At 41.5% G+C, this 17,916-nt stretch overlaps 1 protein-coding gene across 2 annotated transcripts in view; it reads right to left on the reverse strand.

Annotated features, from left to right (window-relative positions):
* LOC128690852 (zinc finger protein 91) overlaps nucleotides 1-17,916 on the reverse strand; it is an 83,733-nt gene that overhangs the window by 64,121 nt on the left and 1,696 nt on the right. For both annotated transcript variants that reach the window (XM_070088238.1, XM_070088239.1), the window contains exons 2-3: nucleotides 15,757-16,142; nucleotides 2,334-6,053 (exon numbers count right to left, since the gene is read on the reverse strand). In XM_070088238.1, the coding sequence (XP_069944339.1) occupies nucleotides 2,334-6,053; nucleotides 15,757-16,116 (4,080 nt within the window). In that variant the 5' untranslated portion in view covers nucleotides 16,117-16,142. The remainder of the gene's footprint in view (nucleotides 1-2,333; nucleotides 6,054-15,756; nucleotides 16,143-17,916) is intronic.

The raw sequence follows: 17,916 nt of genomic DNA on the forward strand, positions 1-17,916 counted from the left end.
CAGGAGATAGCATCTCTCAAGTGATCATAAGTGAAAAGGCTAGGAAGTTGCATCAGGATTTAATTAAAAAAAATGCCTGCAACTAGTGATGATGTGAGTGAATTTAGGGCCAACAAAGGTTGGTTTGAGAGATTTAAGAAGCGTAGTGGCATACATAGTGTGATAAGGCATGGTGAGGCTGCCAGTTCGGACCACAAAGCAGCTGAAAAATATGTGCAGGAATTCAAGGAGTACATAGACAGTGAAGAACTGAAAACTGAACAAGTGCTTAATTGTGATGAAACAGGCCTGTTTTGCAAGAAAATGCCAAGCAGGATGTACATTACTCAGGAGGAAAAGGCACTCCCAGGACATAAGCCTATGAAAGACAGGCTTACTCTGTTGATGTGTTCCAATGCTAGTGGTGATTGCAAAGTGAAGCCTTTATTAGTGTATCACTCAGAAACTCCCAGAGCGTTCAGGCAAAAGAATATCCTCAAGGCTAATTTGTGTGTGCTGTGGAGGGCAAACAGTAAGGCATGGGTCACTAGGGACTTTTTCTATGACTGGTTACACCATGCATTTGCCCCCAATGTGAAAGATTACCTAACTGAAAAGAAATTAGACCTTAAGTGCCTCCTGGTGTTAGACAATGCCCCTGGTCATCCTACAGACGTGGCAGAGCGACTTTATGGGGACATGAACTTCATTAAGGTGAAGTTTTTGCCTCCTAATACCACTCCTCTCCTGCAGCCCATGGACCAGCAGGTTATTGCAAACTTCAAAAAACTGTACACAAAAGCTCTGTTTGAAAGGTGCTCAATTGACTCTAAGAGAGTTTTGGAGAGATCACTTTAATATCCTCAATTGTGTAAACCTTATAGGTAAGGCTTGGGAGGGAGTGACTAAGAGGACCTTGAACTCTGCTTGGAAGAAACTGTGGCCAGAATGTGTAGACCAAAGGGATTTTGAAGGGTTTGAGGCTAACCTTGGGAATCCTATGCCAGTTGAGGAATCCATTGTGGCATTGGGAAAGTCCTTGGGGTTGGAGGTTAGTGGGGATGATGTGGAAGAGTTGGTGGAGGAGGACAATGAAGAACTAACCACTGATGAGCTGCTAGATCAACTTCAACAGCAAGAGGCCAGACCTGAGGAAACTGGTTCGGAGGAGGGGAGAGAGAAATTGAAGAAGTTGCCTACTTCAAAGATTAAGGAAATGTGTGGAATGTGGCTTAAAGTGCAAACCTTTTTTGATGACAATCACCCTAACACAGCTATTGCAAGCCATGCTGGTGACTATTACACTGACACTGTTGTGAAACACTTTAGGAAAGTCATAAAGGAACGAGAGGTACAGGCCACTATGGACAGATATGTTGTGCGACAGAAGTCCAGTGACTCTGAAGCTGGTCCTAGTGGCATTAAAAGAAGGGAAGTAACCCCAGAAAAGGACTTGACACCTCAAGTCTTAATGGAAGGGGATTCCCCTTCTAAACACTAAGACTCTCTCCTCCTCCCATCCCATCAATCATCACCAGATCTTCAATAAAGGTAAGTGTCATGTAACTGTGCATGCCTTTTTCAGTTTGTGTGTATTAAAATTAATATTTCATGTGGTAAAATTTTTTTTTTTCATACTTTGGGGTGTCTTGCACGGATTAATTTGATTTCCATTATTTCTTATGGGGAAAATTTATTTGCATAACGATAATTTCGCATAACAATGAGATCTCATGAACGGATTAATATCGTTATGCGGGGGTCCACTGTATTATTATCATCATCATCATTATCATTTTTAACACACTAGCTGTCTCCCACTGATGTAGGATGCCCAAACAAAGAAGGAACACTTTCCCCAACACTTATGCCATCGTCGTCTTGCTAGAGGAGGCACTGGCACAACAGCTCAGAAGCCCCTCCAATCTGCAATATCCCTACCCCCGCCTTCAGAGTGCAAGCACTGTACTTCCTACATCATTATATTTATTATTTTTAGAGGAAAGTGCTGAACCCACAAGGGTGATAAATCACCTAAAAATGGGAAGCACTAAGGTTTGATCAAAGGAAAAGGAGGACAGCTCCAATTTCTTGGATCAAGAGCCACTTACCAGTACCAAGGAACCTCCCCTGAAGGGTATTACACCTAAATGATGAAGATGTTGATGTCTAAATTTCTGAGTTGCATTTGCTCATCTGCTTAATAAATTTAAGTGCTCAAAATTCTAACAAGGTCTCCACCCAGTAAACAAATCACAATGGAAAGACAATCTTGTAATCACAAACAGGTTATATGTAACACTATCATTGTTTTAGTAATGAAAGACATGACAAAAAAATCATTGTTTCTTTACCTGGCCATCTTGACTGAGAGTGATTTGATCATAGCTGATGAAAGTACCATGCCCTGAGTTGATAACAACAGCCCCATTGCTCAACATCTCTCCTGATGCTTCTATGAATATTGCTCCGTCTTGTGTCATCAACTGACTAGCACCAACTATTTGACCAGCAGACAAAACATGACCAGTGGTTAACATGGGATGACTGACTAATCGACTATTGGCTTGACCAGATCCTGCATGACCCACAGTGGTAACCACCTGTCCATTCGGTAAATTCTGATTAACTGAGGATTCTTCTTGACCAACTGTGGTCACTTGTGTGTGCTGGCTTGTGGATGTTGTAATAACAGGTGCTTCTGCAACATGTGAAGGTCCCATAATAGCAGAGGCACCAAGATTAACAGTACCTCCAACAGAATGGGTTTGAAGGCCTCCACCAATGGTTCCTGATGATTGATTGTGAGTCACATGCTCCATAGACAGTTGAAGCAAAGAGGTTGCACCTGAAGCATCAGCACTAGCAACAGTAGATTCATGAGCAGACACATGTGAGTTAGCTTCATCCACAGTGGACAAAATAGCCGTGGACTGATCACTCCTTGATTTGGACTCTACTGATGCATGTGTGTGAGGCTCATCAGGCCCATGAGGAACTTCACAAAAGCACCATGATTCCATTTTATTTTTAGCATCACCTTTTACTCCCTCTAATTTTACAGATTTCTTTGATCCTCTCTGGTGGATTAAAGGCTTTATATCTTCTTCAATTTCTACAAAGTCTCCTATAATAAAATCAGAATTTTCTGGCTTATATTTCTTCTTTTCTGCTGCTTCACGAAGTCGTCTACTAGTTCGTGTTGGTTCTGTAAATTTTGACTTAGTTTTAGAATTTTTAGGGCTACCCTCATGACCTGTACCCTGTTTTCCAACCGACTTCTTCTTTTTCTTTTTTTGTCCATCTCCAAGGGCCTCTTGCTTGCCCTGATGAACTGTTCGAATGTGCCTAGCCAAGGCAGTTCTATCACTGAAGGATACAGTACAATACATACATGCACAGGTAACAGATTTATCCCCAGAATGCACACGCTGATGTCTTCTAAGATCATCCCTTTGTGAAAATCTAGCATTGCAGTCATTACATTTATGTGGCTTATCCCCAGTATGTGTTATAAGGTGGCGCTTAAGAGCACTACGTTGGGTAAATGTTTGCTGACAACTCTCACATGCAAATGGACGATCATTATTATGAATTCGTTTGTGTGCAGTTAAGTGGCTCCCCTGAGTGAAAGCAACATCACACATATCACATTTAAATGGCTTTTCTCCTGTATGAGTGCGTGAATGAACTCTTAAGTTACTTTTTTGAGTGAATGATGATCCACAAGTTTCACAAACATAAGGACGTTCCCCAGTGTGTCCTCGCATGTGGATAGTCAAACTGTTTTTGTGTGTAAATGATTGAAAGCAAACACCACACTGAAATGGCTTTTCTCCAGTGTGTGTACGTTGGTGTATTAGTAAGTGATTTATTCTTGAAAATGTTTTTGGGCAGGAATTACAGGTGAATGTTCTAGCTTCTTGAGAATCTGAAGTCTTTGTCAGACGTCTTTTTTTGATGGGTGGATCAGCAGGTGGATCAGGAGGATTAGCAGGAAATGCTTCGCTCTGAATCTGTATGTCACCTGTGGCAGGATTATTAACAGTTAAACTGTACTGGAAAGTGACTTGAGGATCCACTTGTTGCTCTTGATCTTGTTCTTGGTGAGGATGAAGCTGGTGGTGATGGTGGCTGTGCTGTTGCTGTTGTTGCTGCTGCTGCTGTTGCTGCTGCTGCTGCTGCTGCTGCTGCTCCTGCTGGTCTTGCTGCTGGGGCTGTTGCTGCTCATCTTGAATGCCTGGCACTGTAAACAATCGTGGAGTCTCAATAGCAATTTTAACTTCAGCTTCACTGTGCGACTGAAGCTGGGACTGGTGATGATGGGAAAGAGGATCTAAGGGTTCCTGATGATGACTTTCATCATAATGGTGTATAGGCTCTGGGTATCCACTATTAAACTGAGTAGTTGGGTGATATTCAGTTTGACTAACCTCCTGCACACCCACAGTTTGTTGTTGCTGTGGTTGTGGTTGTGACTGCTGAAGCTCTGTGTATGTGACTTGCTGATGCTGCTGAACAGCAGCAGCAGCAGATGTAGATGGATGACTGACTGTACTTCCATTATCTATAACGGTCTGTGAAGCTCCAGGTACGTTTGGAGTTTCACAAAAGCACCACGACTGCCAATGATTGTAGCTGCCATCTACAAATGTTAAAACATGAGACTGGTGATTCTGACAGTTATTTGCAGGACGGGCAGTCTTTGGCGGTTGACCAGGCTGTGTTAGCAATAAGGTAGGTACTTGTCCAGGGCCCTGAGCAGGAATAGTAACAATATCACTAATCATGGGAGGTTGAGGGTGTGTTTGTACTGTAGAGGTGTGGGATTGCTGTTGATTTTGCTGAAGAGGTGTTGGTGGTGCTAGAGGTACTGACTGACCAACATGTTGCTGTTGCTGAGCAACTTCTTGATTCTGGACTAAAGAAACTGCTTGATAACTTGCATCATATATATCACTGATTGCCTCTTCTTCCTCAACTTTTCCCATTCTCTTCTTGGGGGGAGGAATGTTCTGATTGTTTTCACTTTCCCTTGCTTCAGCTAAGCCATCACCTCCTTCAAAACGCTCTTCCCCATGAACGGTCACTTTATGCCGTTTAAGGTTCCGAAATTCAATAAAAGTAGAGTCACATTTTTGGCAAGCAAATGGTCTTACTCCATCGTGGCGTAACATATGTCTCTTCAATGCACTCTTATCCTTAAAAGCTCCATGGCATTTGGTACAAACATAATGTCTTTCTCCTGTGTGTCCCTGCCTATGTCGTTTCAATGTACTAAACTGTGAAAATGTTGCCCCACACTGGTCACAGCTAAATGGTTTTGTGCCAGAATGTGTCCTCATGTGAGCCTTCATGTCCCTCTGAAGACTAAAGCCAGCATTACATCTTTCACATCTAAAGGGCGTATCACCCTCATGAGTCAATTTATGCCACCGAAGGTTATTCTTCCGACTAAAAGCAGCATCACAAATATCACACTTAAATGGCTTCAATCCACTATGCGACATCTGATGACGCTTCAGATCAATCATCTGGGTAAATGATGCTGGACATTTTTCACATTTATAAGGCTTCTCACCAGTATGAGTCAGTTGATGACGAGAAAGATTTCTTCTTTCAACAAACAGGGCACCACATTCATCACACTTAAAAGGCTTCTCTCCAGTATGTCTTCTTTTATGTCTTGTTAGACTACTTGTTTGAGAAAATGATGCTTGGCAAAGAGAGCATGTAAATGGCTTGTCATTAGTGTGGACCCTCATGTGTGTTGTCAAATGAGACACTTGCTTAAATCTTTGTTGACATAGTTCACACTTGAAAGGTTTCTCTCCTGTGTGTATACGACGATGAATATTGAGATGACATTGTTGTACAAAGGCCATGTTACAGTCTGAGCACTTATGGGGCTTATCACCTTTGTGTCGCCGAAAGTGGAGTTTATAACTATTAGAATGGGAAAACTTGGCATCACATTCATTACAGGAGAAACTTTGGCGGTGATTATCTCTTCGATGACTCATCAGTAACCCAATCCGGATGAATACTTCATCACACTGGTCACATTCATATGCCTGTCAATGAAAAGTTTGCATGAGTACTGATGATATGCAGAGCTCTGGGGAAAACTAATGTGCACATACATGTACAGAAAGCAGGTTGGTATGTAAATACAAAAAATATAAACAAGTTAGCACAAAAATTCACATAGGCTGGTAAACAGCAACTATCCACAGAGGTAATACCATCCTGTCAAATGAGTGTGAACTGGATGGATACCTGTTAATTTTTTTGTACTCTAGCATTATTGATGATGCTTTCTTTCTAACTTTTACTTTCCTGTGTATTTCTTCAGAGTTCTTGACTGTAATGCAGTGGACCCTCAGTTAACGGCCGTTATGGGTATTGGCCGACTTAGTTATCACCCGGTTTTTTGACCAAAATTTTATTCCAGTTATCAGCCATTATTTCACTTATTAGCCATATTGGACACGTCCACCCGCCCGCCCGCCAGCCGCTCATGCACTCATGTGTCGGTCTGGTTGTGTTTCTGGGCGAGTAAGGAAGTTTCTGCTCATTTATCCAAACATTTCGCTATAATCCATTGTTTTTTGTAGTTATTGACTGAGTGCAACTGCGAAATAAGCAACCATGGGTCCAAAGAAAGTTTCTAATAAAGTTCCTTTGGTAAAGAAAGTGAGAAACACGATGGAATTTAGGAAAGAAGTTGTTGAAAAATATGAGAGTGGTGTTCAAGTGGTAGAACTTGCCAGAATGTATGGGGAATACAAATCAACAATCACTTCCATCCTGGCAAAGAAAGTAGAAATCAAGGAAGTTAATGTTGCAAAAGGGAGTTTAGCAGGGAGGCAGGGAGTGTACCAGGCAGGCAGGGAGTGTAGTAGGGAGGCAGGGTATAGCAGGGAGTGTAGGAGGAAGGCATGCAGTGTAGCAGGAATGCAGGGAGTGTAGCAGGGAGGCAGTGTGTAGCAGGGAGGCAGAGTGTAGCAGGGAGGCAGAGTGTAGCAGGGAGTATAGGAGGAAGGCAGGGAGTGTAGCATGGAGGGAGGGAGTGTAGCAGGCAGGCAGGGAGTGCAGTAGGGAGGCAGGGTGTAGCAGGCATGAAGGCAAGAAGTGTAGCATGGAGGGAGGGAGTCTAGCAGGGAGGCAGGGAGTGTATCAGGGAAACAGGGAGTGTGGAAGGGAGGTAGGGAGTGTAGCAAGCATGCAGGGAGTGTAGCAGGGAGGCAGGGAGTATAGTAGGCAGGCAGCGAGTGTAGCAGGGAGGCAGGGTGTAGCAGGGAGTGTAGGAGGAAGACAGGGTGTGTAGCATGGATGGAAGGAGTGTAGCAGGGAGGCAGGGAGTGTAGCAGACAGGCATGGAATGTAGCATGGAGGGAGGGAGTGTAGCAGGCAGGCAGGCAGGGAGTGCAGTAGGGAGGCAGGGAGTGCAGTAGGGAGGCAGGGTGTGTAGCATGGAGGGAGTGTAGTAGTAGTAGTAGTGCATGTAGGGAGTGTCAAGAAAAGTGTTCTTATCTCCCTCTTTCTCCGTGCCCTCCGCATCTGTGATCCTCAGTTCCTTCCAGCAGAAAATTTCCACTCTTTATAATTCGTTCTCCCGTCTTGGCTACCCTTCCCATTTCATAGACTCTGCCCTCTCACGTGCTAAACGCAATTTCTTCTCTCCCAAACTCTCTACTCATGGGAACTCTTCTATCCTCTGCCTTCCCTACATTTCCGGTCTTTCTAATCTCAACAATTCTCTCCGTCCCTTAGACATCAAGCTTACCTTCCGCCAGACTAACACTCTTCGCACTAATCTCGTTCATACCTCTCCTCCCTCTACAGATGTTCCTGGTGTCTACTCTATTTCTTGCTCCTCCTGTCCTCTTCAATACTTTGGAGAAACTGGTCGATCTCTTTCTGACAGACTTAGGGAGCACAAAAATAGTGTTAGGCTTGCCGACACTAACAATGCTCTTTTCTGTCACGTCAGAGATCATAGCCATCCTATTGACTGGTCTTCTGCTAAAACTGTCTTCCCTACTTCCAACTCGAACAGTCGCCGTTTAGTTGAATCCTCTCTTATACACAACTTTCCTTGTATGAACCTTAGCCCTGGCTTCGTCTCTGTAGATGCCTTCCTCTCCCACTACATTGTAAAATGCTCCAAACTTCAGAACACCCGTGACTTAACCTGAATCCTCATTTTTTCTTCTTCTTCTTCTTTTTCTTCTTCCTCTTCCCCTTTCCTCTCTCCTTTTCTCCTCTGGGTTGTCTTTCTCTCTCCTGTCTCGTGTTTCTGTTCCTTCTTTATTTTATTTCTCCACTTCCCCTTTCACGCACCTCGGTGCGCTTGCTCTCCCTCTGTGGGTTTCTAGCTCTCTTGCAGTGCTCCCCTTCCTTTGTATTTGACTGGCTCGTCTTACTTATTTCCCACTTCTACCACTACCACTACTACTACCTCTTCTTCTTCTACTACATCTACTGATGAAATTAGACACATGTGCGGCGTCTGGTTGTCTTTGTTGTGGACGTTTCGCCATCCAGTGGCTGGCTGGATGGCGAAACGTCTACGGTGGGGATGCCCGGGTGTTGTGCATGTGTCATTTCATCCTGTCGGTATTATATACAATTCTTGTACTACTACTACTACTACTACTACTACCACTACTACTACCTCCACCTCTTCCTGCCTATATATAGCCGTCCTGCTCCTCCTCTGTTAGTGTGACTTTGTCAATGGTCCAAGTCGGACCGAAACGTCGTCGTAAGCTTCTGTCTTTTATGTGCGGGTTATTTGTGTATGGAGGGAGGGAGTGTAGCAGGCAGGCAGGGAGTGCAGTATAGGGAGGCAGGGTGTAGCAGGGAGTGTAGCAGGCATGCAGGGTGTGTAGCATGGAGGGAGTGTAGTAGGGAGGCAGGGAGTGTAGCAGGCAGGCAGGGAGTGTAGCATGGAGGGAGGGAGTTTAGCAGGGAGTGTAGCAGGGAAACAGGGAGGGTGGAAGGGAGATAGGGAGTGTAGCATGGAGGGAGGGAGTGCAGCAGGTAGGCAGGGAGTGCAGTAGGGAGGCAGGGTGTAGCATGGAGGGAGGGAGTTTAGCAGGGAGGCTGGGAGTGTAGCAGGGAAACAGGGAGTGGGGAAGGGAGGCAGGGAGTGTAGCAAGCATGCAGGAAGTGTAGCAGCGATGCACTGTGTAGCAGGGAGGCAGGGAGTGTAGTAGGGAGGCAGGGTGTAGCAGGGAGTGTAGGAGGAAGGCAGGGAGTGTAGCAGGCATGCAGGGTGTGTAGCATGGAGGGAGTGTAGCAGGGAGGCAGGGAGTGTAGCAGGCAGGCAGGGAGTGTAGCAGGCAGGCAGGGAGTGTAGCAGGCAGGGAGGGAAGCAACCCCAGAGAGGGCTTTGATACCTGAAGTCCTTATGGAGGGGGATTCCCCTTCCAAACAACAATCAGTCCTCCCTCTCTCCTCCTCCCTGTCTTCCATAAGCCAATAATAGTCTTCAATAAAGGTATGTAATAGTGATTTAAATGTTCATTTATTTACTGTATTTAGTTCTCATTGTTTTGTGTATGTAAAACTATAATTAATCTTTAAAAAATGTATTTTTTGTTAATATTTTTGGGTGTCTGGAACGGATTAATTGTATTTACATTAATTCTTGTGGGAAATATTATTTCGGTTTTAGGCTGACCTTCTGGAACAGATTATGGCCAATAACTGAGGGTCCACTGCATTTCCTTTCCAACCTTGAAGGCCTTGACTGAGACTGAGCCATGGGAAAGACAATCCCCAGAGCTATTAACGGGTAACAGACCTATATCTAGATATACCCAAATTTTCTAATAAAACTTAATAAAAATGGGAAAACTACATACTGCACTTAATGCAAATGCAATGCCATAAATCAATATGCAAAAGTGTAATAAACATTGGTCAATGGCATAAACAAACTCTCATGGAGAAATTGAATCAAAAGATAAAAGGAATATCATGGGTTTCAGCCTCAAACTAAGAACCTCTTCAGCAGACTGAGATGTGTAACTGTTATTAGTTTATTTATCAGGGAAAATTTTCTGACGTGGATCTTTGTCATCAGAGGATCCATTAAATCAGGTGGTTCCCAACCTTTTCTATGCCCCACACTCCTAGGAAATGTTTGATTAATGATGCACCCTCTACAAAAGTAATATCACATTTGAAGATGAAGTCAAATTTCCAATTTTTGAATCACAAATTGAACCAAATACAGTACTGTATGTGAACAAACTGAACTCAAAAAATAAGCTTTAAATGTAGTGCATAAAATGCAAATATAAATTGAGCAATTAGAAAAGTTTTTGGTAAAATAAACGGAATTGTGCTTTCCATTAGAACTCTTTGTTGCACCCCATGAAATGCCAATTCACAACTCCTGGGGGTGTGGCCCCCAGGTTGGGAACCCCTATATTAAATGCTGAGGGCCATGACAAAATGGTAACCTCGTAGGACAAATGTAAAGGCAATGGTCTTATGTCAAACCATGAATGGTAGCAGCAATTGCTGGCTTACTGCTTGTGAATTCCCTGGTTCATATACTGAAATGTAAGTGTGAAAAAATAATGTGTTTAAGAGGACATTTGAGAGTGTGGTAGTAGCTAGCCCTATGGCTATTCACAGCAACAATGCCTGCTGGTTTACCAATGGTGGACTCAAAAGATCTGATGAAAAAATTGTAAGAGAAGCTATTTATATACATGACAAGATACTTGACAAAAGATGCAGGAACTAATCATTTGCTAAGTCAAGGGTTTGAAAGGCTAAATCAGGTGCAAGAGCTCAAGCAGGTGCAGGGGGAGGAGGTTAATTCAGGTGCAGGGAGGCAAAGTAAGGTTTGGGTAGACTAAGTCAAGTTCAAATGGTAAGGGAGTTAAGTCAGATGCAGGGAGGGCTGTTTGGTACAAGGAAGTTAAGGCAGGTGCAGGGGGGAATAAACCAGGTGGAGGCAAGCTAAGCCAGAGTGGGAGCTAAACCAGGTGCTGGGACTGCCAAGTGCAGGAAATAGTGGTTAAGAGTAGTTAAGAGCAACAGGCTTCCACTAGTCTTGAAAGATTTAATGTTAAAATTGACATCTGATGCAATCATGCGGACTAGACTATTGTAAATTTATACACACAATTATTGAATTTCTTCATACTATATAATATTATATAGTCATGATTTTCACAGGCTTGAATACTACTGAATTTTCTTGAATATAAATAACATATTTCTTCTGTTCAATCATACATATATATTTTATCTTGAGAATTAAATTTCTACCTATCTGTCATATGTATGGTTGTAGTCCTTCCTTGAAATTTCATATACTATACACCGGACACATTGTGTAAATTGTGTGACATCAATCTTCCATGTTACAGAGACCACAATCTAAATACTTATAGCAAACCCCTTAGGTTCAAATGAAAAGTTGAAGTCCACGGAAAGATCAAAAGATATTTGTATGCTTCAAAGTAGGAATACTCTGCCAGCACTGATAACATAAATGGCCACTGAACAATATCCTACTCAAGAGACTATCAATTCTTTATTGAAAGCTTTTAAAATCAATAATTTTCTGGCCAATACATTAAAATCTTAAGACCAGCACATGGAAATAGAAGTTTTTTTGTTTGTTTTTTTTCAACAAGTCGGCCGTCTCCCACCGAGGCAGGGTGACCCAAAAAGAAAGAAAATCCCCAAAAAGAAAATACTTTCATCATCATTCAACACTTTCACCTCACTCACACACAATCACTGTTTTTGCAGAAGTGCTCAGAGCACAACAGTTTAGAAGCATATATGTATAAAGATACACAACATATCCCTCCAAACTGCTAATATTCCAAAACCCCTCCTTTAGAGTGCAGGCATTGTACTTCCCATTTCCAGGACTCAAAGTCCGGCTATATAAAAATAACCGATTTCCCTGAATCCCTTCACTAAATATTACCCTGCTCACACTCCAACAGATCATCAAGTCCCAAATACCATTCGTCTCCATTTACTCACATCGAACACGCTCATGCACGCCTGCTGGAAGTCCAAGCCCCTCACCCACAAAACCTCCCTTACCCCTTCCTTCCAACCTTTTCGAGGACGACCCCTACCCCACCTTCCTTCTCCTACAGATTTAAATGCTCTCCATGTCATTCTACTTTGATACATTCTCTCTAAATGACCAAACCACCTCAACAAATCCTCTTCAGCCCTCTGACTAATACTTTTATTAACTCCATACCTTCTCCTAATTTCCATATTCCAAATTTTCTGCATAATATTTACACCACACATTGCCCTTAGACAGGACATCTCCACTGCCTCCAACCGCCTCCTCGCTGCTGCATTCACAACCCAAGCTTCACACCCGTATAAGAGTGTTGGTACCACTATACTTTCATACATTCCCTTCTTTGCCTCCATAGATAACGTTTTTTTTGACTCCACATATACCTCAATGCACCACTCACCTTTTTTCCTTCATCAATTCTATGATTAACCTCATCCTTCATAAATCCATCCGCCGACACGTCAACTCCCAAGTACATGTATCTGAAAACATTCACTTCTTCCATACTCCTCCTCCCCAATTTGATATCCAATTTTTCTTTATCTAAATCATTTGATACCCTCATCACCTTACTCTTTTCTATGTTCACTTTCAACTTTCTACCTTTACACAAACTCCCAAACTCATCCACTAACCTTTGCAATTTTTCTTTAGAATCTCCCATAAGCACAGTATCATCGCGCAAAAAGTAACTGTGTCAATTCCATTTTGTATTTGATTTCCCATAATTTAATCCCACCCCTTTCCCGAACACCCTAGCATTTACTTCTTTTACGACCCCATCTATAAATATATTAAACAACTATGGTGACATTACACATCCCCCTCTAAGACCTACTTTTACCGGGAAGTAGTCTCCCTCTCTTCTACACACCCTAACCTGAGCCTCACTATCTTCATAAAAACTCTTTACAGCATTTAGTAACTTACCACCTATTCCATATACGTACTTGCAACATCTGCCACATTGCTCCCCTATCCACTCTATCATATGCCTTTTCTAAATCCATAAATGCAATAAAAACTTCCCTACCTTTATCTAAATACTGTTCACATATATGCTTCAATGTAAACACTTGATCTACACATCCCCTACCCACTCTGAAACCTCCTTGCTCATCCGCAATCCTACATTCTGTCTTGCCTCTAATTCTTTCAATAATAACCCTACCGTACACTTTTCCTGTTATACTCAATAAACTTATTAATCTATAATTTTTACAATCTCTTTTGTCCCCTTCCCTTTATATAAAGGGACTATACATGCTCTCCTCCAATCCCTAGGTACCTTCCCCTCTTTCATACATTTACTAAACAAAAGTACCAACCACTCCAACACTATATCCCCCCTGCTTTTAACATTTCTGTCATGATCCCATCAGTTCCAGCTGCTTTACCCCCTTTCATTCTCCGTAATGCCTCACGTACCTCCCCACACTTACATTCTGCTCTTCTTCACTCCTAAAAGATGGTATACCTCCCTGGCCAGTGCATGAAATTACTGCCTCCCTTTCTTCCTCAACATTTAAAAGTTCCTCAAAATATTCTCGCCATCTACCTAATACCTCCTTCTCCCCATCTACTAACTCCCCTACTCTGTTTTTAACTGACAAATCCATGCGTTCCCTAGGCTTTCTTAACTTGTTTAACTCCAAAATTTTTTCTTATTTTCATTAAAATTTCTTGACAGTGCCTCTCCCACTCTATCATCTGCTCTCCTTTTGCACTCTCTCACCACTCTCTTCACCTTTCTTTTACTCTCCATATACTCTGCTCTTCTTATAACACTTCTGCTTTGTAAAAACCTCTCATAAGCTAACTTCGTCTCTTTTATCACACGCTTTACTTCATCATTCCACCAATCACTCCTCTTTCCTCCTGCCCCCACCCTCCTATAACCACAAATTTCTGCCCCACATTCATATACTGCATTTTTAAAACTCATCCAACCCTCTTCAAGCCCCCCACTACTCATCTTTGCACTAGCCCACCTTTCTGCCAATAGTCGCTTATATCTCACCCGAACTTCCTCCTCCCTTGGTTTATACACTTTCACTTCCCTCCTACTTGTTGTTGCCACCTTCCTCTTGTCCCATCTACCTCTTACTCTAACTGTAGCTATAACTAAACAATGATCCGATGTATCAGTTGCCCCTCTATAAACATGTACATCCTGGAGCCTACCCATTAACCTTTTATCCACCAATACATAATCTAACAAACTACTTTCATTATGTGCTACATCATACCTTGTATATTTATTTATCCTCTTTTTCATAAAATATGTATTACTTATTACCAAATCTCTTTCTACACATAGCTCAATTAAAGGCTCCCCATTTACATTTACCCCTGGCACCCCAAATTTACCTACTACTCCCTCCACAACATTTTTGCCCACTTTAGCATTGAAATCCCCAACCACAAGTACTCTCACACTTGGTTCAAAACTCCCCACGCATTCACTCAACATTTCCCAAAATCTCTCTCTCTCCTCTACACCTCTCTCTTCTCCAGGTGCATATACACTTACTATAACCCACTTTTCACATCCAACCTTTATTTTACTCCACATAATCCTTGAATTAATACATTTATAGTCCCTCTTTTCCTGCCATATCTTATCCTTCAACATTATTGCTACTCCTTCTTTAGCTCTAACTCTATTTGAAACCCCTGACCTAATCCCATTTATTCCTCTCCACTGAAACTCTCCTACCCCCTTCAGCTTTGTTTCACTTAAAGCCAGGACATCCAGCTTCTTCTCATTCATAACATCCACAATCATCTCTTTCTTATCATTTGCACAACATCCACGCACATTCAGACTTCCCACTTTGACAATTTTCTTCTTATTATTCTTTTTAGTAATCTTTACAGGAAAAGGGGTTACTAGCCCATTGTTCCCGGCATTTTAGTTGACTTTTACAACACGCCTGGCTTTCGGAGGAAAGATTCTTATTCCACTTCCCCATGGATATAAAAGGAAAAGTAATAAGACAAAGAACTATTAAGATAAAATCAAAGAAAACTCAGATGAGTGTGTATAAATAAATGTGTACATGTATGTGTATTGTGACCTAAGTGTAAGTAGAAGTAGCAAGACATACCTGTAATCTTGCATATTTATGACAGACAAAAAAACACCAGCAATCCTACCATCATGTAAAACAATTACAGGCTTTTGTTTTACATTCACTTGGCAGGACGGTAGTACCTCCCTGGGCGGTTGCTGTCTACCATTAATTACATTAACCTGTGATAACACTCATACATCAGATTGAATCTTCATGCTTTATATCTATTCACTGTAAAGCACAAGTAGAACAAGAAAAGATGAAACTCAAAAAATCCTCTATAACTCAAGTAAACAAAATAAAATTTAAATCCACCTAGTTCACCTAAATCAAACACCAGCTCTTGAAATTCATACTACTGTTATGATCACTTACATATTACTAAACTTGAAAAAACAATTCACATACCTTTAATAAATTCAAGAGAAAATCAATATTTTTGTTAAGATTAAAAACAAATTTTGTCTGAGTTGCTTTCAATTTCTCTTGTCAATTATGTATAGATAACTAAAACAGTACTTTTGTTTTTCTTTTTGGGCCACTCTGCCTCGTTGGGATGTGGCCAGTTTGTTGAAAGAAGAAAGAACTAAAACAAGTCCTCTTTCCACTAACCTGTTCCTCATAGTGTGTCCTTTCATGTGCCCGTAGCTGACTAGCCCTTACAAATGCTGATGGGCACTCAGAGCACTTGTATTCCTTTTCTTTTGAACCTAGTCGACCTCTAGACATCAGATGTTTGGCTTCTGATATGAGGTTTTCTTTTGTATCCTCATGGTTGTTTATCAATTCTTTTGTGTTTCCTTCCTCCTCATCCAAGGCTAGTGTGTTGCCATCCTCATCAACAGTACCACTGTCCTCATCAACCACCTCTCCTTCAACGGTATATTCGTGAGCATTCTCTTCTGGAACCATTGCCCTCAAGTCCTCTACTTTGACAGTTGTGGACAGGTTAAGGGGAGGAGCAGACTCCATCGTTTGTCATTCCTTGTAACATACGTCTGCACAAACAGAAAATGAGCTAAGTATTACAGATGTTTTACACTATTAAAATTTACAAATAGGTATGTACAAATAGGTAACACATCTGTCTCGCATGCAGCAAAGAATCATGCCTTCACTACCCCTTGTGCAAAATAACCTTCATGTTCAATGCCTCGTGTACAATACAATCTAACACTTAAAGTTCAACTAATGCATGAAAGTAACAAAAATACAGTACAGTACTACAAAGAACCTAAATATTTTCTGAACAATATATGCTTACAGCATACCAACCCTTTACACCAAACTTCCGTACACAGGCTGGGATATAAGTTATTGTAGAGATGATAAGCTGAGGTAGAGTAACAAGAAGATTTACCTAAGGATTAGCTTGTACTTCAAGAACATTCCTACCTTAAATTAAAATTAAATTAAAATTAAAATGTTGATTTCCTTGCAATGCTTACAATGTGTGGTTTACATATTATAAAATATTAATTACAAAGAAGGCCACTAGCATGCCTAGGCATTTCGGGCAGACTAATCCTAATTCTTACTCTTACTCTATATTGACACAGATTATGGGGCATAATGATATAAAAGTTCGGTAACTGCAGTGATTAATTTGATTTATAATTGTGTAGTAGTACAAAACATATGACAATATTACAATTAGTAAATTTAGTAATTGGAATGGTTTTGTCTTGGTATGATACACAGTGTCTATTAAAGCTCTTATATTGGAGTATCTCGGGCAAACTTAAGACTAACTTAAGATTTATTAGGCAATAGCTATATGTATTGGGAATTTTATGTTTACAGTCATTTGGATGAGTGTAAGTGTAGATTAGGGGATATTACAGATAACGAAAGCAGGTCTATTTTCTTTTGGATGTGTTCATGATACAAAAAGAGAAAAGGTGGTTTTTCACATTATTAGCTGATGATGGGGTGTGTTAGGGCAATAAGATGTTTTTAACAGTAGTTTTGAAAATGGTGGTTGAGTCTGTATTTCTCGAGTTTTCAGGCAGGGACTTCCAGATTTTAAGGTATTACATGGCAAAGAAGAATAAGCACTACCACAAACAATATCAAGGTTAGGAAATGAGTCGATTCCCTAAAGTTTCATCTGTGGGAATGTGTAGATATTGTTTATGCATCTGTAAGTCTGGCTCAAAGCCCCATAACAAAGTATGGAAACCTGAGCTTCATAGCTCTGATCTCCCTCATGCCTATGTTTTTCTCTGCTGTTTGAATTTGGCACTTTTTCTTTTCTATGCAAAACTGCATATCACTGTTTATGAATGGTGAAAAGCTCACAAAAAAAGAGATGGAAGAGGACTGTACAAAGCTGCAAGATGACACAGAGGCCACAAGAACAGCCTAATAAACTACTAGTAGAGCCCCTCCCTCATGAGAAGAGGAGAAAGAAAACTAGTACATCAAATGAGTAATGGGCTATAGCCTGTCTCTGAAAGGAAGATCCAACGGATATACAGTAAATAATACTGTATTTATCATGGCCTGGTGGCTAAAGCTTTCACTTCACACAGTGAGGGGTCTGGGTTCGATTCCAGGCGAGGGTAGAAACACTGGGCATGTTTCCTTACACCAGTTATCTATGTTCACCCATCAGTATAAAATGGGTACCTGGGTGTTAGTCAACTGGTGTGGGTCGCATCCCAGGACAAAACTGACCTAATTTGCCCGTAATGCTCTGCATAACGAGTGTTTTTCTTTGTAGTCGTATGTCACTGTTGTCAGCTAGGCCTGTATACTTTGTACATGTAT

This window comes from Cherax quadricarinatus, chromosome 24, assembly GCF_038502225.1.
Source record: "Cherax quadricarinatus isolate ZL_2023a chromosome 24, ASM3850222v1, whole genome shotgun sequence".
Taxonomy (NCBI): Eukaryota; Metazoa; Arthropoda; class Malacostraca; order Decapoda; family Parastacidae; genus Cherax; species Cherax quadricarinatus.